The 21,770-nt window shown below is 40.0% G+C and overlaps 2 protein-coding genes across 2 annotated transcripts; both read left to right on the plus strand.

Annotated features, from left to right (window-relative positions):
• Nucleotides 1–264: 264 nt before the first annotated feature.
• On the plus strand, nucleotides 265–19,974 carry LOC108683329 (retinol dehydrogenase 11-like; the record flags this gene model as incomplete). Its single annotated transcript, XM_047882872.1, is given in 7 exon segments — nucleotides 265–393; nucleotides 556–648; nucleotides 17,928–18,167; nucleotides 18,347–18,535; nucleotides 19,003–19,118; nucleotides 19,424–19,513; nucleotides 19,661–19,974. Coding segments are annotated over 7 exon segments (1,043 nt in total), but the record flags the coding sequence as incomplete, so codon positions are not given.
• Nucleotides 1,191–5,006, plus strand: LOC108683324 (retinol dehydrogenase 14). The gene is made up of 4 exons (XM_018172627.2): nucleotides 1,191–1,985; nucleotides 2,286–2,398; nucleotides 2,640–2,729; nucleotides 2,996–5,006. Exons 1-4 carry the CDS (start codon nucleotides 1,805–1,807, stop codon nucleotides 3,167–3,169), a joined length of 558 nt encoding a protein of 185 aa, XP_018028116.2. The 5' UTR covers nucleotides 1,191–1,804; the 3' UTR covers nucleotides 3,170–5,006.
• Nucleotides 19,975–21,770: the final 1,796 nt, after the last annotated feature.

The following is a 21,770-nucleotide window of genomic DNA, read 5'->3' on the forward strand; positions in this document are numbered from 1 at the left end:
TCTGTCCTTCATTTTTTATAGCTTTATCATTTATGAAGAAAAGGCGCTATTGTGCTCGTCATGTCCGTCGGTCTGTCTGTCTGTGATTTCACTTTTTCGTCGATTTCGAGAAAATGCGCTCTCTGTCACTCACTGTAGTGAGTACAGAGTTATATTTTTTATAGCTTCATTCTATTTTATTTTGTTTAATCTGTTTTGTTTTCAGACAATCGCTTTTTATTTATCGTATCATGACACCTTGGGCGACAGCTCTCATTGTTTCAGCTGTTCCAATTGGTATTCTTTTATTATCTTTGTTATTGTTTGGCCCCATTTACCGAGCCCTCACCAGAAAATGTTCGGAAAATGTTCGCCTGGATGGGAAAACCGTCGTCGTGACGGGAGCGAGCGCTGGTGAGCACAAGATTGTCATTGAAGGCGGCATCTGAAAATTCAATCTCATAGACAATTTAATTAATTATTTATGGAGCGATAGGATTCCAGAGCTGCGAATTTATATAAAAGCTAACTGAACTCTATGTTGAAACGATAATTGGCAAATTTTCCCGATGGCAGGTCTTGGCAAGGCGACGGCGCTGGAGCTCGCCAAGAGAGGCGCTCGTGTTATCATGGGCTGCAGGAACCTTACCAAGGCGCAACCTGTCGCAGGTTGGGAGACTGCTACATATAGCCATGACCGACTGTCTCACTTGTATATTGCATTGGAATTTTAATTTTGAACAAATCGTAACTGTTCAGATTTCTGTTTCAGAAGACATCATATCGAAGAGCGGCAACACGAATGTGGTGGTTCGCCACTTGGAGCTCTCGGACTTTGCGTCAGTGCGCAAGTTTGCCGCGCAGATCAACGCGGAGGAGGAAGATCTTCATGTTTTGATCAATAACGCCGGCATTGTCGGTACAAAAGAAAAAATGCTCGCCGTCAGTGGACATGAACTCGTGCTCACCACCAACCATTACGGGCCTTTCCTTCTTACTCACCTCTTGATGGGTAATGAGAAATTCCGGTACTCTGACGTCCTTAGATATTTAGGCAAATTAGTCTAAATTTCATTGTATATTTGTTGTATTGTAATAGTAATCTAGTTAGCATATGAGTACAACTATGGAAATAAACTGTTGAGTAGTGGCTGCCCTGACTACAAAAAAAATGAGTTTGAACCTTTTTATAAACATAACGGAAACTCCTTGACTCCCTCAAAATTTAACTAATAAATACAATAATAATTCCTTGTCCCTCTGGGTCTTGAAAATGTATATCATGGGCATAATCTTTTGCTTCTTTGAATGCGTTCTAAGCGCTGTTTGCCCCGAGGGTGTGGGCTAATTTGGGAATGCCGTGGTTTCACTTTCGTTTTTATTAGATAATATAATTCGTTCTGTTTATTCTTCTGGTGACTCAATGACAGTCATGGACAGCCCAAAGTTTGAACAAGCTATATCTTTAGTTGAATATCTGAAAGCGGTCGCTCACTCGTTGCAATATGCTTTCTGTAGACACTTTAATATTGTCCCTCATGATCTTGTTTCTGCCGGGAGTTGATTGTTTCATGGCTAAATATTTGCAGGGGAATCGGTGATGCCTCTTGCTCGAAAATTATGTCTCGAGTACAAATGCATGTTACTGCTTCTGCCACTACGTAACGCTCCTCGAGCCTTCGAAGATTAGCCAATGAAAAACGCTCGCATGTCTGCGCCTACTCGAATAAGGCGCATACCCACTGTCGGCGGAGAAACCTATTACGCCCATAGTTATTTGTTTACTCATAACTGAATTACCAGTTCTTAATTTTCAGACAAGCTGATGTCCGGAGCGCCAAGTCGAGTGATTAACGTGTCATCGAGCAGTTATGTTGGAAGGCAGTTGGATCTTGGCGATTTGAACTTTGACAGACGACGTTATTTCTACTTTCGTGCTTATTCGCAGTCCAAGCTCGCCAACATCCTCTTCACTAAAGAACTTGCACGACGGCTAAAGGGAACAGGTTCGAATTTCGAAGCCGTTTTCTCATACTTACCGATCCCATTTACTATAAGAACTTGATTTTGACCGTTTAATGAACACATACATAATTATGAGTATAAATTGTACCGTTGAGAGATTTTTAATAGATAGATGCGTTTTTCGTTGGTTGCGTTTCAAAAATCCGCTTCCATGACCTAAGTGCTTGTGTACTAAATTGTTATGAGGACTATTTGATGAAAGATGTTGTGAAAATAACACGTTTATATTTTTCTACTCCTTTTCCTAAATTCACTGGCATCGTGTTTACGCCTCGGTGCAGGAGTGGTGACGAACGCTGTGGATCCTGGTTTAGTTTACACCGAAATCAATGGTCGACCGAATCAGTCCATGATCTGTCGGTTCTTGGATTCAACCAGAAGTATTATAGCTCGGGTGAGTGTTTGCAGGTTCATGAACATAATTAGGATTAGAATTTATTCGCTGAATGCCATCTCCAATAATTGTTATTAATATTGATGAACAGTTTTCCGACGCGGCAACAATTTTTAACTGATCATTATCAATTAAACATGCCATATTATGACAATATGCTACTTGAACTTAAATTTGAATACGATGACGATGCAAGTAACTCTTATCCTGCTAATTGCGATGAACATAACTGACTTTTCAGACTGAGTCTCAAGGAGCACAAACGCAGCTGTACTTGGCTCTGTCTGAGGAAGGTGGTGTAGAGAGTGGCTCATATTACGTCAATTGTAGGGTGAGAAGAATTACTTGTAAGATTAGATGAAATTGCAACGTTCCTTCGACCATTCATTGATAAATACAATCATGCTTGCTCTAGTCTCGATTGTAATGACGTACGTTTATACCTCAATTTTACATTTATTTAATCGAATAAAATCTATCTCAACTAAGTATTGAGGCTTTGTTGGCTACTTTCATTTACTGTCGGGATACTAATACCCTAATACCAAATAGTTTGATTGTGATGATCTTCATGGGCCTTTTAATGATTGTTTACAGAAAGAACGTTTGTGGGGTAACGCAAGCGACATGAATCTAGCGAAGAAGCTCTGGGAGGTGTCGTGCAAAAACGTGCAACTCGCGCAAGAAGAAATGATTCCTGATGCTGAAGAAAATTCAAGTAACGCAAATACGACTAAAAGGAATGCCCGAAAAAACATAAATACGTCGTGATTACTGCCTATATATCAAATAATAGCAAGAAATATTTATCGAACGCTTTTGACGACACCCTAGGACTAAATACCCTAGTTCACAACACAAAAAAGATCTCATTCTATGTCAGAAAATCTTTTCAGTCTGAAGTACAAAGCTAATAGAAGAGAATATTTTTCGTAAACAAATGTGTATACGGACTAAGTCGAATAAGTCTCTTTGAAGAAAACATTAAATAATATTTCAATTTAAAGCCTTTATATCATAATGACTGCCTGAAATCCTTATTTAGTGCGAGACGAGCTTTATAAATAAGGGTATGGATTACATGAAAATACGCAAAAAATATAAGCTACTTCCACCGTCCAGCAAGCAGCAGCCAACGTGCCTCCGGGCAGATCGAGAATGTGAAATCTCAGCCCGCTCCTATAGCAGTCCTACAGATACAGACACCGTTAGAGTTCCAGACTCCAGTTGCGAACTGTTCGTCGTTTGGGTAGGATGTCGTAGTTTTGTGCTGAAAAGTCACCACGGAACAAAAAATTTGACTTACTATGGAAACTTTGCAAAAAATCAAATGCCATGTGTTGCTTCTCAACATATTAGCGTCCACACGAATCATGCACAGATAGAAATGTTTTAAAGCAGGGCCGCTTGCAGGCTGATTTCGAACGTTTTCCAGGAATATTTAAATTTTGGTGAGGTATATTAAGGCGTTTATATTAGCGTTTACAATTGACAATGAAATATCAGCAGGGTTAACTAATTTTAATTATAATTTCGGCTCCAAATTCTATACGATGACCTGATTTTGGTGAGACGAGAGAGTGAAATTAACATACTCGCAAGTTAACGTCGGTAATAATACAGAAACAGTAAAAAATTAATTATCCATCTATGATTGACTATGTCCTGAATTTATATGTATGTCGAAGATTGCTTCGAATTTAACAGGAAACATCAGAAATTAGTTTTCCTTCAGTTTGAGAGTTTTACCGTCACCGTTAACGCGTTAAGTGCATCAGCAACATGATCATCATGAGTTATCTTAATGCTTGAACAGAGATTCATTTTAAACTTAGCCTCAGCACTTATATCGCTGGCCTTCATAAGAAACAATCTATTTTGCTAAGAAAACTGTCACAATTTTCTAACGCGATAGAAAAAGCTTATTAGTTATAAGGTGGCAATAGAACCCTATGAATCGTAGTTATGACCAGTACGTATTATATGTTTTTAGTGATTAGCTTGTAGTATCTGCTGAGTTGCAACTTATGTGTTCTTGAAAATAGCTCTCATCAAGCGTGAAGATGATTTTTATATACCGGTATTGTCAACGATTTACCATGGAAGGCTCTCGGCCAGATAATTCAAATACAACTCTAAACAATGTTTATGCAACCCATTTGTACACGCAGAGACTTCCATACGAAAACTTTCTCATCATGTCAGTAGGTCTGTGGATATTCTTGAGTGTAGTAGCGTTTATTGCCTTCATTTTCCTAAGTCTAGTTATATTTGGCATCATTAACCGGTGGATGGCCAGAAAATGTCCTGATGGCGTGCGCCTCGATGGAAAAACTGTCATTGTTACGGGAGCTAGTGCAGGTGAGCCTCATTTTCCAGCGTGTTCTTCGTAAAATACATAGCTATATAATAATAATAATAATAATAATAAATAATCATGGTATTAGAACAGTGACGGAACGATCATGAATGTTATGGCTTCCTTTCTGTGTCGTAAGGGAGAGACCCCGTAGTGATAGTATTTATTTAACATTAATTTGTCTGTTGTTGGATTTGAATTTGTCATTCACTGAAGGTCTGTTGTGACAGCAATAAATAATTGACGTTAGTATTCGTATTCTGTAATATCTGACGACATCGCTAGTTTATTTTATTGACAATGAAATTACTGGCATATTGAAATAGCCCTTAAATCCACTAAATTATTGATTGGTTCATTAAAAGTCAAATTCTTCAGTCAAACTTAAGAATTTCGGTTGTAATCTTATAGCACAGAGTTAAATACTTTGGAATACTTACTTCCAATTGAGAAAAAATAACAGGAATAAAAGAAGAGATATGCACACACTCAGAACTGAACTAGCCTCCACAGTCTAATTCAGTGGTTCCCAAAGTGGGCGATATCGCCCTCCTAGGGGCGGTGGAAAGATTTTGGGGGGCGGTAAGGAAGAAGAAGGCGGTAGGGGGGCGATAAAGGGGCGATAGTCCGAAGTCGAAGTCAGAAGTTCGAACGTTTGTGTGACGATTTGTACACAAAACGTGCAGCATATGACTCCCAGCGATGGTTTTGTCACCCAGATCTGTTTTTTAACCTCTCCTGTGTTTACGTCTCAGACAAATTAACGGCCGGACAGGAAAAAGAAAAAAATGAAAAAAGTCCCCCCTTAAAGGAAAATTTTGGAGACGAGTTTTGCAGGATAATGCAGCCCATGGATGAGAGAATGCTCATGCAAAGTTTGGGGAAAAGTTATGGCTCGGTGTGGGAGATATTGAGCGTGGAAAAAATTTCCCTCTGAAAAAGGGTGAAAAAAAAACACCGTTTTTTTGTGAAAAAAGCATATAAAACGACATTTTATCGAAAAGTCACACGAGCAAAAATAGTTTGGAAATTCAATTTCGACTTATAGTGGTGAAACTTCCAGCGAGATTGGAGCAGAGGTTTGGGCTGTGTGATTGCGAGAGTGAAAACTTTACCTCGCTCTACAATCGCACGTACTGTGAGTAGAATAATGACAGCTCGTGCAAAGCACAATACGCGTAGAGGCGCGGGGTAAAACCGGGGGGCTTTGCGCCCCCCAAATCAGGGGTTTTCCGTCATTGGCAATGAACTTAACTCGATGAAACTTAGTACCTACACGTATTCATTGGGACTTAGCGATAATGTTTAGCTCGTGTAAATTGTTTGAACTTTGCCATCGTTTGTTTTTGCCCGAGTTATGTGGCAATACGGGCCTAAATTCACAGTTATCAAGTAATTTCTTCAAAACTACTGAACAGATTCGAACAAAATTTTGAATTTGCAGTCCTAACTACCGAACGGTAATGTTTAGCTCCTGAAAATTTTTTCGATTGTGCCTTCGTTCGCGAGTTTTTTTTTTATTTCCCTTTCATTAGTGATTTAAACAGCAATACGTGTTTAAATTCACAGTAATCAATAAATTTTTCCAAACTGCTGAACAGATTTAAGCGAAATTTAGTATTTAAATACTTAACCTCAGCTACGGTGATGTTTAGCTCGTTACAATTTTTTCGTTTTGCCTTTGTCTTGGTTAAACCGGCCTGTAGAAAAGCCGGTCGTTCCTCCTATATCTGTATAACTCGCCAACGAAAGCAAAATAAAAATTGTCACCAGCTAAACATCAGAGTTGAGAGGTTAGGTAATTATATACAAAGTTTCCTTGAAATCTGTTCAGTAGTTTAGAAGAAATTTCTTGATCGCCGCGAATTTAAGTGACAAATTACCCGGCGATACGGGCCGAATATTAGGAAGTGTGAAATCAAGAATGACGGTGAAATGAAAAAAAAAACTCGCAAACGAAGGTAAAATCGCAAAAAATTTTATAAGCTAAAAATTACTGTTTGGTAGTTAGGCATATATATTCAAAATTTCGTTCAAATCTGTTCAATATTTGGAAGAAATTCTTTGATCACTGCGAATTTCGGCCTGTTTCGCAATATACGCGTAACTCACGAATGAAGTTGGAATTAAAAAAAAAAAGTTACGAGCTAACATCACCGTTCGGTTCTGATGAATACGTGTTCCAAGTTTCATAGAGCTGCTTTCATTAGTTTGGGAGATATTACTTGATAATTGAATTTGGAGATTGGTCGTGAGACCGGCTACAAGTCCGGCCGTAAATTCGCCCGAGACGTCCTAGGTTTCTAGTGCTGAATCAGTTAAAACAGCTGAAAAATACAGTGGTTCACTAAAAGGAGTTCTATTTGTGAAATACACATTTGTGTTAAGCCTTTCTCTTTTAAAATTGCAGCGTACTAAATTTCAAGAAAGAGGCGTATGTCTGTGGGGGGCGATAGAAATTCACTAGGGAGCCTAAGGGGGCGCCAGTCTGAAAAAGTTTGGGAACCACTGGTCTAATTCATCGGAATACATTTTCCTGTTGCAGGTATCGGCAAGGCGACGACGCTGGAGCTTGCCAAGAGAGGCGCTCGAGTCATCATGGCATGTAGAAACCTTGCCAAGGCGCAACCTATCGCTGGTAAGAAAAACTCAATTCACATAGAATAGAAATATCGGCACTGAAGAAATAGGCCCTTGGCCTGTTGCCGATTCTTGTTCTTTTCGTGACTTGATTGCCCAATGGATCCGGCTTTATGAACCCGATCTTTCCATGACTGACGAATTGATTGAGATAGCGGCTGGACTTATTGCAAGGCTCGAAAGGTGCTAGGCATATCGAGACTGAACATATGCTCCTGCACAGATTCGTCTAGACTCTAGTCTGTTCTTGAAGGCATTTATACTCGGAGCGTCAACGATGCTATCAGGGAGGCTGTTGTACTTGACGGTCACTCGAAGCAAGAAGAAATGTCGCATGGATGTGTTACAACGCAGTTTTTTTTGTTTATAGCCGTGGCCCCTGGTGTTGGTTCTTGTTTCAAATTCCAGTAATCCTTCTGCGAACTGTATAAACCGTGGGTATACTTGCATACTTCAATGAGATTACCACGCAGACGTCGATAACGGAGGCTTGGAAGCTTCATAATCTTTTAAGTTTAATCCTCCTTCACAAGGCTTGCCTTTTAATACCAGAATTATCCGTGTTGCACGTCTTCGAACACTCTCGACTAAATTTTTTCAGTTTTTAGTTTGGTGACCACACTGCGTTTCCAAACTCTAGGTTCGGACGCACGACAGCGACAAACAACAGACACATCGCTTCTGATCAGTCCAAGTCTTTGATTGGTTTTATTAACTTGAGCTTCAATATGCTTAGAAAATTTCAACTCATTGTCGATATTACTATTATTTACTCCAAAATCTTTTACCATTGTCGACTTCGACATCATCACTTTGTCATTGCAACCATGTCTTCTCATACTGTAATCTTGCTGTTCATTATTCTTGCCAAAGTGGATTACTTTACCTTTGTCAGCATTGAAAACGACCAGCTGCCACTTATCAGCCCAGTTAACCAAACTGTCAAGATCACCTTGCAACTGTACTTTTTGCGACGTATTTCTCACTGTATTCTAAACTTTTGTGTGGTCAGCATACATCGAGCACACGCTAGACGTCAGCTTTCTGGCTAATCGTTTACAAACGCAACGAATAAAACAGGTCCGAGAACGCTTCCTTGTGGCACGCCGCTGCGCACAGGAGCCCAGTCTGATACGGTCCCATTAATACTGACACTTTGTCGTCTCCCTACTAGAAAATCTCTGACCCATTTCAGTACATTACTCTCAATTCCCGAAAACTTCAATTTACGCAATAGCCGCTCTCGTGGGACACTGTCAAATACCTTGGCAAAATCGAGGTATACTGCATCTGCTGGCTCACTTTCGTCCAGCAGGCGGGTCCATTCATTCAGAGTAGACAAGAGGTTAGTGGTGCAGGATCTACCGGCATTAAAGCCATGTTGACAGTCTAATAGGAAATTATTAACAGCCATATGATCGATAGATCGATCCCTCACAACAGCTTCCATTACCTTGCAAACGACACTTGTCAAACTGACAGTACGATAGTTGCCTGGGCAGCTTTTGTCACCTTTTTTGAACAATGGTGTCACTTGAGCTTCTTCCAGTCAGTGGGCAAGATCCCTTCGTTCGAAGTTTTTCGAAAAAATCACGTCAAGGGGCCGGCTAGGACGGTTGCTAACTCTTTGAGTAATCTGGGGTGGAAGCCGTTCGGTCCACATGACTTGTCGGGATTTAGAGCGATCAGGCGCTTGAGAACTTCTTCTTCTTGTATTTCAAAACTTGTTAATTTAGATCCGTCTGGGCGCTCCTAAATAGCTGGAATACTGTTCAATTCCTCTTCAGTGAATACGCTACTAAAAAACTGATTAAGAACGTTAGCCTTGCCCTCATCAGAGGATATCTTTCTTTGATCTATTTTCAAATCAGAAATACCGTCCGTTGTCTTGCACTTTGAGCTAGCGTACAAAAAGAAGGCTTTCGGGTTATTTTTTGCATTTTTGGCGATATTTTTTTCTAAGATTTTTACTGCGGTGCAACAGCTTTATTTAGCTTGATTTCTAGCTCTGGCGTATAGGTTTTTATCAGCATCGCCACTGTAAATATCGCTGGTAGGCTTCCTTCTTTTTGTTTCAGCTTAGCTAGAACTTTACAGTTCATCCACAGAATTTTTGGCTCCACCGAGCTTAATTTAGGTACATATACGCAGCATCAGCAGACATAACCGTGTCCTTGAGAAATGACCATGACTCAGCCACATTCATGTCCTGAGAGACAGTTCGAAATATTAATAGAGCATCGTGGCGAAGCTCATCTGACATTATTCATCACTAGTTAACACCAGGTCTAGAATATTGGGAGTCTGTTTACTTCTATAATGGGTTGGCTTGGTAACGTGCTGGACTAGGAAGGAGTCTCTCACAGTCTCCATGAACACGGATGCTGGGTGATTCCCATCCCTTGGAGAGGATCCTTCTGTCCAGTTTAGCTCTGGATGATTAAAGTCATCAACGATCTACGTGTGTGACCTACGGAAAGTCATGCTCGGTAAAAGGCTGTTTAGTACTCTATCGTTATCAGAGGAACTGTTTGGTGATCTGTACACGACGCATATGAGGAGGCCATCTTTGCCTTTGAGAGAAAGTTCGCACACACTGATTCTCTATAGCTGATTGATGCTCTGCAGATAACTTGACTTCCTGGTCCCCATAAGAGGTTCTAACCCACAAAGCTACACCTCTACTGCACTGCTCTTCATTCAAGTTATAAAAACAGTATAAACCTTCAACAGGTACAATTTTTCCCCCGTGATTTTTGGGGAGTGTTTCTGTAATATCAATAATGTCTATACATTCGTTTGCGATCACAGTTAACAGTGCACTTTTTTGTTCCAAACGGTATCCGAGTTCGTGTAAAAACATTTGAACTTGTTGTGCACTTTTACTTTGATACATGCTTATACTTCTTACATTATTTACAGGCCTGGATCTATGGACATGACTTCTTAAATGTTTTCCAGCTTCGCTGACTGACCGTGTGCGGCCGGTGTTGTCTTGACATCGTGAGTGGTTGACCTGAGTTTCCGTGCTTTTCCGCCTGATTCTCTCCTGCCATTTCATCAGAAAATTCGCTCTCTCTAAAGGGGTAGCATCCTTCTTAACAAAGACTGAATTAAACTCTGGGAATTCACTTAGTTTTCTCGCAGCCTTAAGCACATTTCCGACCTGGGCTGTATCCTGAACACTCACCAGCAGCGGTCTACAGGCGGTAGCGTCTTTCGATCGCAGCCTCTTTCATGCCGTTATATTCACAACGACGTTAGGTTCCCTGGTACAATAATCAGAAATAAAAGCAGCGTCCGAAGCATTGCTTCCGGGAACGTTAAAACAAACAAGGTTAAGTCTTTTTCTTTCACTATCCAGCAGTTCACGAGTGCTTTCGCTGGCGAGATCAGAGATGACCTCTTTGGGGCCTGTACCTTCTGTGTTATCGCTATTTTCTGTTTTGTGTAGATGAGCTTTCATTTCCCGCAGCTCGTTTGGTAATGAGTGTAATTCGCTGCGCAGCAAGCTCAACTCTTTCTTGTGCTTCTCCTCCATTTCAGCTCTCTTTCTCAACTCTTCCTTGTGAGTTTCTTCCATCTCACCCTTAAAGATAGAGAACATAGAAGAGCACTTCTCTTCCACCATTTTTTCGCTCTTTACAGCGCATGTTGCAGGTTGTTGGCAATACCAGTGTACTGTCTCGTTTCTGCTAATAACAGAGCAATCTGTCTTGCTCAACTTTGCACAATTGTTGCAGATGATATCCCCGCAACGATCACAGGACACTATAGCGTCATTGACGTTACGCGAAATCAGTTTGCAAAAGTTACAAATTTCCCCTCGCTTATTGTGCGATGTGATCTTCGTGTTCGGTCTAATAGGACTGGAGTCCTTTTAAATTAATCTTTTTCCTCTCTGACCAGTCATCATGAAATGCAAGAGCTAACTAAACACAAGGTAAAAACTGAATCAAGAGGAGTAAAAATTGTACAAATTTCCAAAGCGCTGTAAAAACTCGGTTACAGACTTGAGAGTAAGCGGCTTTCAGAAAGCGGTGATATCAGCGGCAGCAAGGTGTTCTGGGAAAAGGTAGTAGAGCTTGGACAAGAAACAAAGGCTGTATTGTTCAGCGCTGGTGAAGCAGTGCAGACGTTGCCCTCACATGCTGCACCAAGCGTCCCTCACTGACTAAAGCCCGTGTTATTTAAGATGAATACACTTTTACTATAGGCTTGTTCTTTCTATTCGCACTCTCTTATACTGACTTCACTGAAATTCGATCATTCGCTGACACGCATCATAAAAAATGCGAAAGGAGTTCTAAAAACTGCACAGTGAAAGTTCAAAATTTGGGACCACAAACACGTGCGACCGCCCTCGACCATGCACGGCTGAACTGAAACTTCTATGATGGGATACATTAATTGTAAAGAAAGGTTTCAACACAAATTGTAGTACTGACCCATTGTCATTTTAGACTTTCTTTTTCAGAAGACATCATATCGAAGAGCGACAACACTAATGTGGTGGTTCGCCACTTGGAGCTCTCAGACTTTGCGTCAGTGCGCAAGTTTGCCGGGCAGATCAACGCAGAGGAGGAAGCTCTGCATATTTTGATCAACAATGCCGGCATTTTCGGAACCAAGAATAAAGAGGTGGCCTCCTGCGGACATGAACTCGTACTCGCCACCAACCATTACGGACACTTCCTCCTTACTACTCTGCTTATGGGTATCATGTGTATTCCAAACCCCGTACGCTTGAAAAATATTTAATATTTTGAGCTAGGATTTAAAAGAAAATTATGATTAACACTATAAAACTGGTTAAAACATGCCTCTAACACGTAATATTTCCGTTTGTATGAGTTAGGAGGTTCAATTTAAGGTGTAAAACCATCTCCAGGCAAACTGAAAGCCGGATCACCAAGTCGAGTGATCAACGTTTCCTCGGCCATGCATGCAGACGGTCAGTTGGACATCGAAGACCTGAATTTCGACAGACGTCGCTACCGCTTCGAGCACGCGTATTCGCAGTCCAAGCTCGCAAACACAGCTCAGAGAATCCCAGAGACGCGTCACAGAGGAGAAGGATCGGGCACTCTGATTTTACGTAAGATCAGATGGACGAACACAGGAATATTTTTTTAATCTCGCTGGAATAAGTTTGTTATCTAGCATGGACCTTGATGATGAAATTTTGTCAGTCGAGAGTGATGGATTCGCCATATTGTAATTTTAGAATAATAATAATAATAATAGCGGTTTCAGCGCTTATTAGGCCGTAGGCCTGTCGCCGATTCTTAACATCGCAGAACATTCACGGCATTTTACGGTCTCGAACTCGCAACTCACTGCTACAATTCTGATGTGCTTAACCGCCCGGCCTCCTTGTCGATTCTGACCAGAAACTGGCGCACCGAGCTGGGATCGAACCCGCGCCTCTCTGCTCCAATCTTGGTACTCTGAACTTGAACTGTAACCACTGGGTTACAGAACTGGGTTAACAGAAGAAATGAGTTAAAGAAATGTAACTTGCCAAGTTTACCCCCCGTGTTATAAATATCATGATTTATGACCTACTGCGACGAGTAAAATATGATTTTGGTCAAACAGACCCGAACTATCAATGAGTGAATGTGAGAATTGATTAGAAACCCACAAATTTCAATTCACTCGAGAATTAGGAAAAACCCACTGTGACGAACTAGTCTTGAATAATTGCTAATTAATCGCGTCACCCCAAAAGTTCGGATGGTCTAATTGTCACGTCCACCAATGACCGGAAATCAATTGCAACTTCCCTATTGGTTTTATCAGCAAGAGCTTGGACTGAGCGGATAGTTACTCGAACAAACGTTTTAAGTTTATTAAAGATAAACGGCAAATAAATATAAACAAATAACACTAATGATTTACAGAGGTGCGGCATATGAACGAACTAACAAGTTAAATGCGGAGGAAGTTAAAGTGCGATGAGAGCAAAATGCGAGGAGAGAGCTAGAGCATTAAGATATGAGAAAACGCACGATCCTACAACAGAAAACAGAAAGTAAACATCTACGCATGACAAGTCATATATACACAAAAATCACGATATTTTCAAGTATTCCAAGGATTGGATTCAAGTATTCCAAGCTAGATTTCACCACCATAGCACGCAACTCACCCTGGCGTCTGAGTCAAAATCCTATATGAGAGGAACCAGGACGCAAGTCGGGATCGGCATAGTATCTGACGGCTATACTAAATTTACACCGACGTCAGAGTCGGTCCTACTTAAACTTCATAGTCTGACACGCAGTAGTGGGAAATTTGCAGCAACACTTCATTACACCCACAATTTGAACGAGTCAATTGAATTAGAATTAGTCAATTGAATTAGAAACCCACAAATTTTAAGTCTGGGATTCAATATGAGTGGCAGTCGATGCGCTTGTTTGAATGAGGTTTTTAGATATTTAAACTTGTTTTTGCTTAAATAATGAAAATTAATTTCGAAGTTAACGGTGTTTGAAGCGCCTATATTTCTTTGGCTTACAATTCTGTGATTTCGAGACCTCTTGTTCGTAAACAGTAGTTGTGAGGCTACGTAGTCGTCCTTGTTTTACTTGCCGGGACCTCATATATTTTGGCATCCGTGGAAGCGATTTAATATCAATATTTATATAATTAGTCTACTAAAATCGCAAGTTCACCAAGGACTTGAAATCAAAGAAAACGCCAAGTAAATTCACTATGTCTTCAATGAAAAAGTTTCTTAGACCAGCTCCATCATCAGTTCGGTTTAATATGCTATGGACACTTAGTTGTAGAGAGCAATCTACTTTTTCAGATTAGTTCCCAATTAACCCACCAAAGATCAGACCATCTTCTTACAATGATTCTACGGAGCGAAACACTGCGATATATTTCTCGAACACATTGGGGTCAAATCTGGGACGTCTACTCTCGTATAAATTCAATAGTGCTGAAGATAATTTGTAATTTAACTCATAAAATTGTCTTGAGTTTCATTAGTCCCTGAACATGTTATTTCTACGACTCGTCTAGGTTACGAATTTTTTTTTTGCTGTTGATGAGTACCAAACGATATTAATCTCCTCTGTGGACGCCACGAAATTGGCGATTTATCCTTCAAAGCGGCCATGGACCTCTAAAAGTAAAGGACCTCTCTTAGCCTACAGAGAGCGATCGAATTAATTGACTTGGAACAAATTTGTCGACTCGAGCATAGGAGTTCTGTAGATATTTTCTATTAGATTTTCGATACTATTGACCTCTCTTCATCGTGGGTTATTGCTTTAAAGTATTGGCGTTCTTGCATGACTTTTGATATTCACGTTGAAATTCTTACATCACTGAAAGTCTGAAACATTAGTAAAACGATATTAGACACGGTTGCAACTACAGAGTGATGCTGTCGAAGTCGACAATGGAAAAGATTTAGGGGTTAATATTGACAATGAGTTGAAATTTTCTAAGCATATTGAAGGTCAAGTTAATAAAGCGGAAAGCCAATAAACGACTTGGACTGATCATACGCTCTTTCGAGTTCCTAGATGCAGAAGCCATGAAGCAGTTTGTTGCCGTCGTGCGTCCGAACCTAGAGTTTGGAAACGTCGTGTGGTCACCGAAACTTGAAACGGACAAAAAATAATAGAGAGTGTTCAAAGACGTGCAACATGGATAATTCCGGGCTTGAAAGGCAAGTCCTATGAGGAAAGATGAAAGATTATGAAGCTTCCGAGCCTCAGTTATCGACGTCTGCGTGGGGACCTCATTGAAGCATACAAGTAAACTCATGGCTTATACAAGGTCCCAGAAGGATTACTATAATTTGAAACAAGAACCATCAGCAGGGGCCACGGCTATTAACTAAAAAAAACTGCGCTGCAACTAGTCCACGCGACAACATTTCTTCTCGCTTCAAATCACCGACGTGTGGAACAGCCTCCCTGATAGCATCGTTGACGCTCCGAGTATGAACGCCTTCAAGTACAGACTAGATGAAGATATGCCGGTGCATATGTTCAGTTTTAAAATGCCTAGCAACTTACGGACCAGGCAATAAGTCCAGCAGCTATCTCAATCAATCGTCAGTTATGGAAAGATCGGGTTCTAAAGGCCCGATCCCTTGTGAATCAAGTCACGAAAAGGGCAACAGGCCATGGGCCTATTTCTTCAGTGCCGAAACTTCTATTCTGTTCTATTTTAGATGACGTGAATTAGGCCATAATAATCTCGTAGACGCAAATGATCATTGTAAAATGCCACTTAATCCATCTCAGGGCTTAAATAGGGCTTCTCAGGGCATAAATAGGGTTTATCAGGGCTTTTCTTAAATGGTAGAATAATTGAAAAAAATAGATCACTACTCACTGCAGTGAGTGACAGAGAGCTCATTTTCTTGTCCGTCCGTGACGTGAAGTTACGGACGGACGTCAATAACAAGTGAAATAAGTCTCTCTAATGAAAACATTGAATATTTAAATTCAAAGCCTTTATATCGTAATGACTGCCATGAAATCCTTAGTTTGATGCGTTACGAGCTCCACCAATAAGGGCATGGATCTATTTATTGGTTCATATGAAAATACGCAAAAAATATAAGCTCCTGCCACCGTCCAACAAGCAGCAGCCCGCGTGCCTCCGGGCAGAGAATGTGAACTCTCCGCCCGCTCCTAGCAGTCCTACAAATACCGGACCACGGCGACACGGTCGAGTTTCAGTCGCGAACTGTTCGTCGTTTGGGTAGGCTGTCATAGTTTTGTGCTGAAGATTCACTACAGAACTAAAAAGTTAACGTTCAACTATGGAAACTTTGCAAAAAATTCAATGCCATGTGTTGCTTCTCAACAAATTAGCGTACACACGAAAAAATGCACATATAGAAATGTTTCTAGCAGTGCCGTTTGCAGGCTGATTTCGAACGTTTTTCATGAATATTTTAAATTCGGCGATGTTCATTTAGGCTTTTAGTGGCGTTCACAAATTATCGATGAAATATCAGAAGGGTTATGTAATTTTAATGATAATTTCGTTCTCCAAATTCTATATGATGACCTTATTTTGGTGAGACGAGAGAGTGAAATTAACATACGCTAACGTCGGGTCGATGATAGAAACTTAACATAAAGATAATTATCCATCTATTATTGACGATGTCCTGAATTTGGATGTATGTCAAATATTGCTTCGAATTTAACAGGAAACATCAAAAATTAATTTTCCGTCGGCTTGAGAGCAACGTTTTACCGTCATTCCGTCAATGCGGTAAACTTAGCCTCAGCACTCATATCGCTGGCCCTCAAAATAAACGATTTATTTTGTTCACAAAATTGACTCACAATTTTCTAACACGATAGAAAAAGCTTATTAGTTATAAGGTGGCAATAGAACCCTATATGAATCGTAGTTCTGAGAAGAATTATATGTTTTTAGTGATTAACTTGTGGTATCTGCTGAGTGGCAACTTGCGTGCTATTGACTGTCGCTTTCATCAATTATGGAGATGATTTTAATATATTCTGTCCACGATTTACCTTGGAAGGCTCTCGGCCAAATAATTCAAATACAGATATAAACAATATTTATGCAACCCATTTCTACACGCAGAGACTTCCATACGAAAACTTTCTCATCATGTCAGTAGGTCTGTGGATATTCTTGAGTGTAGTTACGTTTATTACCTTCATTTTCCTAAGTTTAGTTATATTTGGCATCATTAACCGGTGGATGGCCAGAAAATGTCCTGATGGCGTGAGCCTCGATGGAAAAACTGTCATTGTTACGGGAGCTAGTGCAGGTGAGCTTCATTTACCAGCGTGTTCTACGTAAAATAACAGAGCTATATAATAATAATAATAATAATAAATAATCATGGTATTAGAACAGTGACGGAACGATCATGAATGTTATGGCTTCCTTTCTGTGTCGTAAGGGAGAGACCCCGTAGTGATAGTATTCATTTAACATTAATATGTCTGTTGTTGGATTTGAATTTGTTATTTACTGCAGGTCTGTTGTGACAGCAATAAACAATTGATGTTAGTATTCGTATTCTGTAATATCTGACGACATCGCTAGTTCATTTTAACGACAATGAAATTACTGGCATTTTAAAATATACCTTAAATCCACTAAATTATTGATTGGTTCATTAAAAGTCAAAATTTTCTGTCAAACCTGAGAATTTCGGTTGTAATTTTGTAGCACAGAGTTAAATACTTTGAAATTATAACTTCCAATAGAGAAAAAATAACAGGAATAAAAGAAGAGATATGCACACACTCAGAACTGAACTAGCCTCCACAGTCTAATTCGTCGGAATACATTTTCCTGTTGCAGGAATCGGCAAGGCGACGACGCTGGAGCTTGCCAAGAGAGGCGCTCGAGTCATCATGGCTTGTAGAAGCCTTGCCAAGGCGCAACCTATCGCTGGTAAGAAAATTCAATTCACATGATGGGAAACATTAATTGTAAAGAAAGGTTCCAATATATGTTATAGTATTGGCCCGTTGTCATTCGAGACTTTCTTTTCAGACGACATCATATCGAAGAGCGGCAACACGAATGTGGTGGTTCGCCACTTGGAGCTCTCGGATTTTGCGTCAGTGCGCAAGTTTGCCGCGCAGATCAACGCGGAGGAAGAAGCTCTGCATATTTTGATCAACAACGCCGGCATTGCCGGAACCAAGAATAAAGAGGTGGCCTCCTGCGGACATGAACTCGTACTCGCAACCAACCATTACGGACACTTCCTTCTTACTCATCTGCTTATGGGTAACATGTGTATTCCTAATTCCGTACGCTTTGAACAAATATTTAATACTTAGAGCTAGGACTTGGAACAAAATTATGCACTGAAAAATTGGTTTGAATATGTTTCTAAGACGTAAATTTTCCCAGTTTGTATATGTTAGGAGGTTCAATTTAAGGTACTCGTATAAAACAACATCCAGGCAAACTGAAAGCCGGAACATCAAGTCGAGTGATCAACGTTTCCTCGGCTCTGCATGCAGACGGTCAGTTGGACATCGAAGACCTGAATTTCGACAGACGTCGCTACCGCTTCGAGCACGCGTATTCGCAGTCCAAGCTCGCAAACGTCCTCTTCACCAAAGAACTTGCAAGACGTCTGAAGGGATCAGGTTATTACTGATGAATGCTCTACTTCTCTATTATGATTAATAATATTATTATTACTTCTCTATTGTGATTAACTCCTTTATGCTCACCGTCTGAGTGGCGTATTCATACTTTTATTCAAACCTCTTACACGTGCGTCACTTACACGTGACGGAATTTACCAATAATTCCATTATACGCAAAATTTCAATTTTGGATTAAGGCCGAGCAGTTTCGTGTTTTATCATCTGGGTCCAATCACTTTTTCATTAAAAATTTGATAACATAATAATGTCTCGTGTATTATTCTAGATCGTGGTTACAAATGGTGCAGAAATACATTTCTGGCCATGTACAACTTTAGAGCTCTTTCCATTAAATTCTTATTGTGATTGTTGATCAATTTTCCGGAATCCAAGCACGGAAATATTTTAACTTTAAATGGCAAATCTAATTTGCATCCAGGTATTTCATATAAACGTTTTTGCAGGGGTGGTAACAAACGTCCTACATCCCGGTTCAGTCAACACAGAAGTTCTGAGGCGACCTAATCAAGCTTTAAGCGTGTTCTTGTTTGGCAGGTTTATAAGCCCTATTATATTTAGGGTGAGTTTAATAGCATACTTTTTAGTGCGGTCATAGTTAGATGAGCATGCAATTTGTACTATGTATTCTTCGAATGATTTCCTAAATTGATATCGTTTTACGAAGTGTGTTGCCAGGCAAATAATTATTTATATTCTAAGAAAACTAGAACTATGATGTCGAGCAACGATGTTCAACAATCATACATGTACCTGGCTTTCAAACATAATGAAATTACAGGAATTTAATTTGATTCGAAGAAAAATCTAAAGGAGTGTGTTTGCATTTCTTTTTTTAATTAACAAAAAGCTAAATTGACTGGGCAGACTGAAACGCAGGGAGCACAAACGCAGCTATACCTGGCCTTGTCCGAGGAAGGTGGATGCGAAAGTGGCTGCTACTACGTTAATTGCCGGGTGAGAAGAGTTCAAATTTAACTTTCCATCGGCTTTGGAAAAGTAATGAATTAATAATAGTTCGTTGTCCCCTAGTGAAATAAAGTAGAATATCGAATGAACTGTAAAATACGGTTATGATGCGCGATTCTCTATTTGTGGTTTCAGAAAGCGCGTTCGTCGCGCGAATCGTGCGACTCTGATCTAGCGAAGAAGCTGTGGGAAGTGTCGTGCAAAAACGTGCATCTCGAGCCCGCGGAAATGATTCCTGACTCAAGACTGGACTCTAGCAGCTCAGAGAATCCCAGAGACGCGTCACAGAGGAGAAGGATCGGGCACTCTGATTTTACGTAAGATCAGATGGACGAACACAGGAATATTTTTTAATCTCGCTGGAATAAATTTGTTCACTAACATGGACCTTGATGATGAAATTTTGTCAGTCGAGAGTGATAGATTCGCCATGTTATAATTTTAAAATAAATGAGGTAAAAAATGTTACTTGCCAATTTTACCCCCCGTTTTATAAATATCATGATTTATGACCTACTGCGAAGAGTAAAATATGATTTTGGTCAAACAGACACAAACGATCAACGAGTGAAGGTGAGAATTGGAGATGCATTAAAATTAGAAACCCACGACTTTCAAGTCTGGGATTCAATATGATCACTCGACGAGCTTGTTTGAATGAGGTTTATAAATATTCAAGTTCATTTTTGCTTAAATAAGCCTTGGAGATATGATTTTTCTATCGGATTTTTGATACTAATGATCTCTCTTTATCGTGTGCTATTGCTTTACAGTATTGGAGGATGAGCTTGCCGCAATATAGTAGTAACGCAAAAATTATCAGGACAAAGTATTGGCCAAAAAATTGAAAATTAGATGAAAATTCAAGAACTAAAGTTCTGACATTGCGATTATCACGCAACGCAAAGTCCCCAAACTGCACATTTTTACCTAATTTATTACACACAAGCCGGGCTGCCAGCACGATACTCTTATACGTCTGTGGACTCGATTGGACAATATGGCTTACAGACGCTAAATATTATCGCGTAAACCAAATTTATTCGAATATTGAGCGCCTAGAGGCTGCCGTCTAAATCAGTGGTTCCCAAAGTGGGCGATATCGCCCCTCAAGGGACGGTGGAAAGATTTTGGGGGGCGGTAAGAAAGAAGAGGGTAGTAGGGGGGCGGTAGTCCGAAGTCGATGTCAGAAGTTCGAACGTTTGTTTGACGATTAGTACACAACACGTGCAGCACATGACTCCCAGCGATGGTTTTGTCACACAGATCTTTTTTTTTTAACCTCTCCTGGGTTTACGTCTCGGACAAATTAACGGTCGGACTCGCGGCCGGTCTCACGGCCAATTTCCTAATTCAATGATCAAGGAATATCTCTCAAACTAATGAACTCGATGAAACTTAGTACACATATTCATTAGGACCTAGCAATAATGTTTAGCTCGTGAAAATTGTTTGAATTTTGCCATCGTTTGTTTCTGCCATAGTTATATGGCAATACGGGCCGAAATTCACAGTGATCAAGTAATTTCTTCCAAACTACTGAACAGATTCGAACGAACTTTTGAATTTTCAGTCCTAACTACCGAACGGTAATGTTTAGCTCGTGAAAAATTTTTCGATTGAGGCTTCGTTCGCGATTTTTTTTTTCATTTCCCTTTCATTCGTGATTTAAACAGCAATACCTGTTTAAATTCGCAGTAATCAAGAAATTTTTTCCTAACTGCTGAACAGATTTGAACGAAACTTAGTATTTAAATACCTAACTTCAGCAACGGTGATGTTAAGCTCGTTAAAATTTTTTCGTTTTGCCTTTGTTTGCGAGTTATACGGCTATACGTATACAGCTCTTGATTCAACCGGACGGTAGAAAAGCCGGTCGTTCCTCCTATATCTGTATAACTCGCGAACGAAAGCAAAATAAAAAATTATCACGAGCTAAATATCAGCGTTGAGAGGTTAGGTAATTATATACAAAGTTTCGTTGAAATCTGTTCTGTAGTTTAGAAGAAATTTCCTGATCGCCGCGAATTTAAGTGACAAATTACCCGGCGATTCCGACCGAATATAAGGAAGTGTGAAATCAAGAATGACAGTGAAATAAATAAAAACGCAAACGAAGGTAAAATCGAAAGATATGTATAAGCTAAAAAATCACCGTTTGGTAGTTAGGCATGTATATTCAAAATTTCGTTCGAATCTGTTCAATATTTTGGAAAAAATTCTTTGATCACTGCGAATTTCGGCC

Source organism: Hyalella azteca, unplaced genomic scaffold, assembly GCF_000764305.2.
Source record: "Hyalella azteca isolate HAZT.00-mixed unplaced genomic scaffold, Hazt_2.0.2 contig11474, whole genome shotgun sequence".
Lineage (NCBI taxonomy): Eukaryota > Metazoa > Arthropoda > Malacostraca > Amphipoda > Hyalellidae > Hyalella > Hyalella azteca.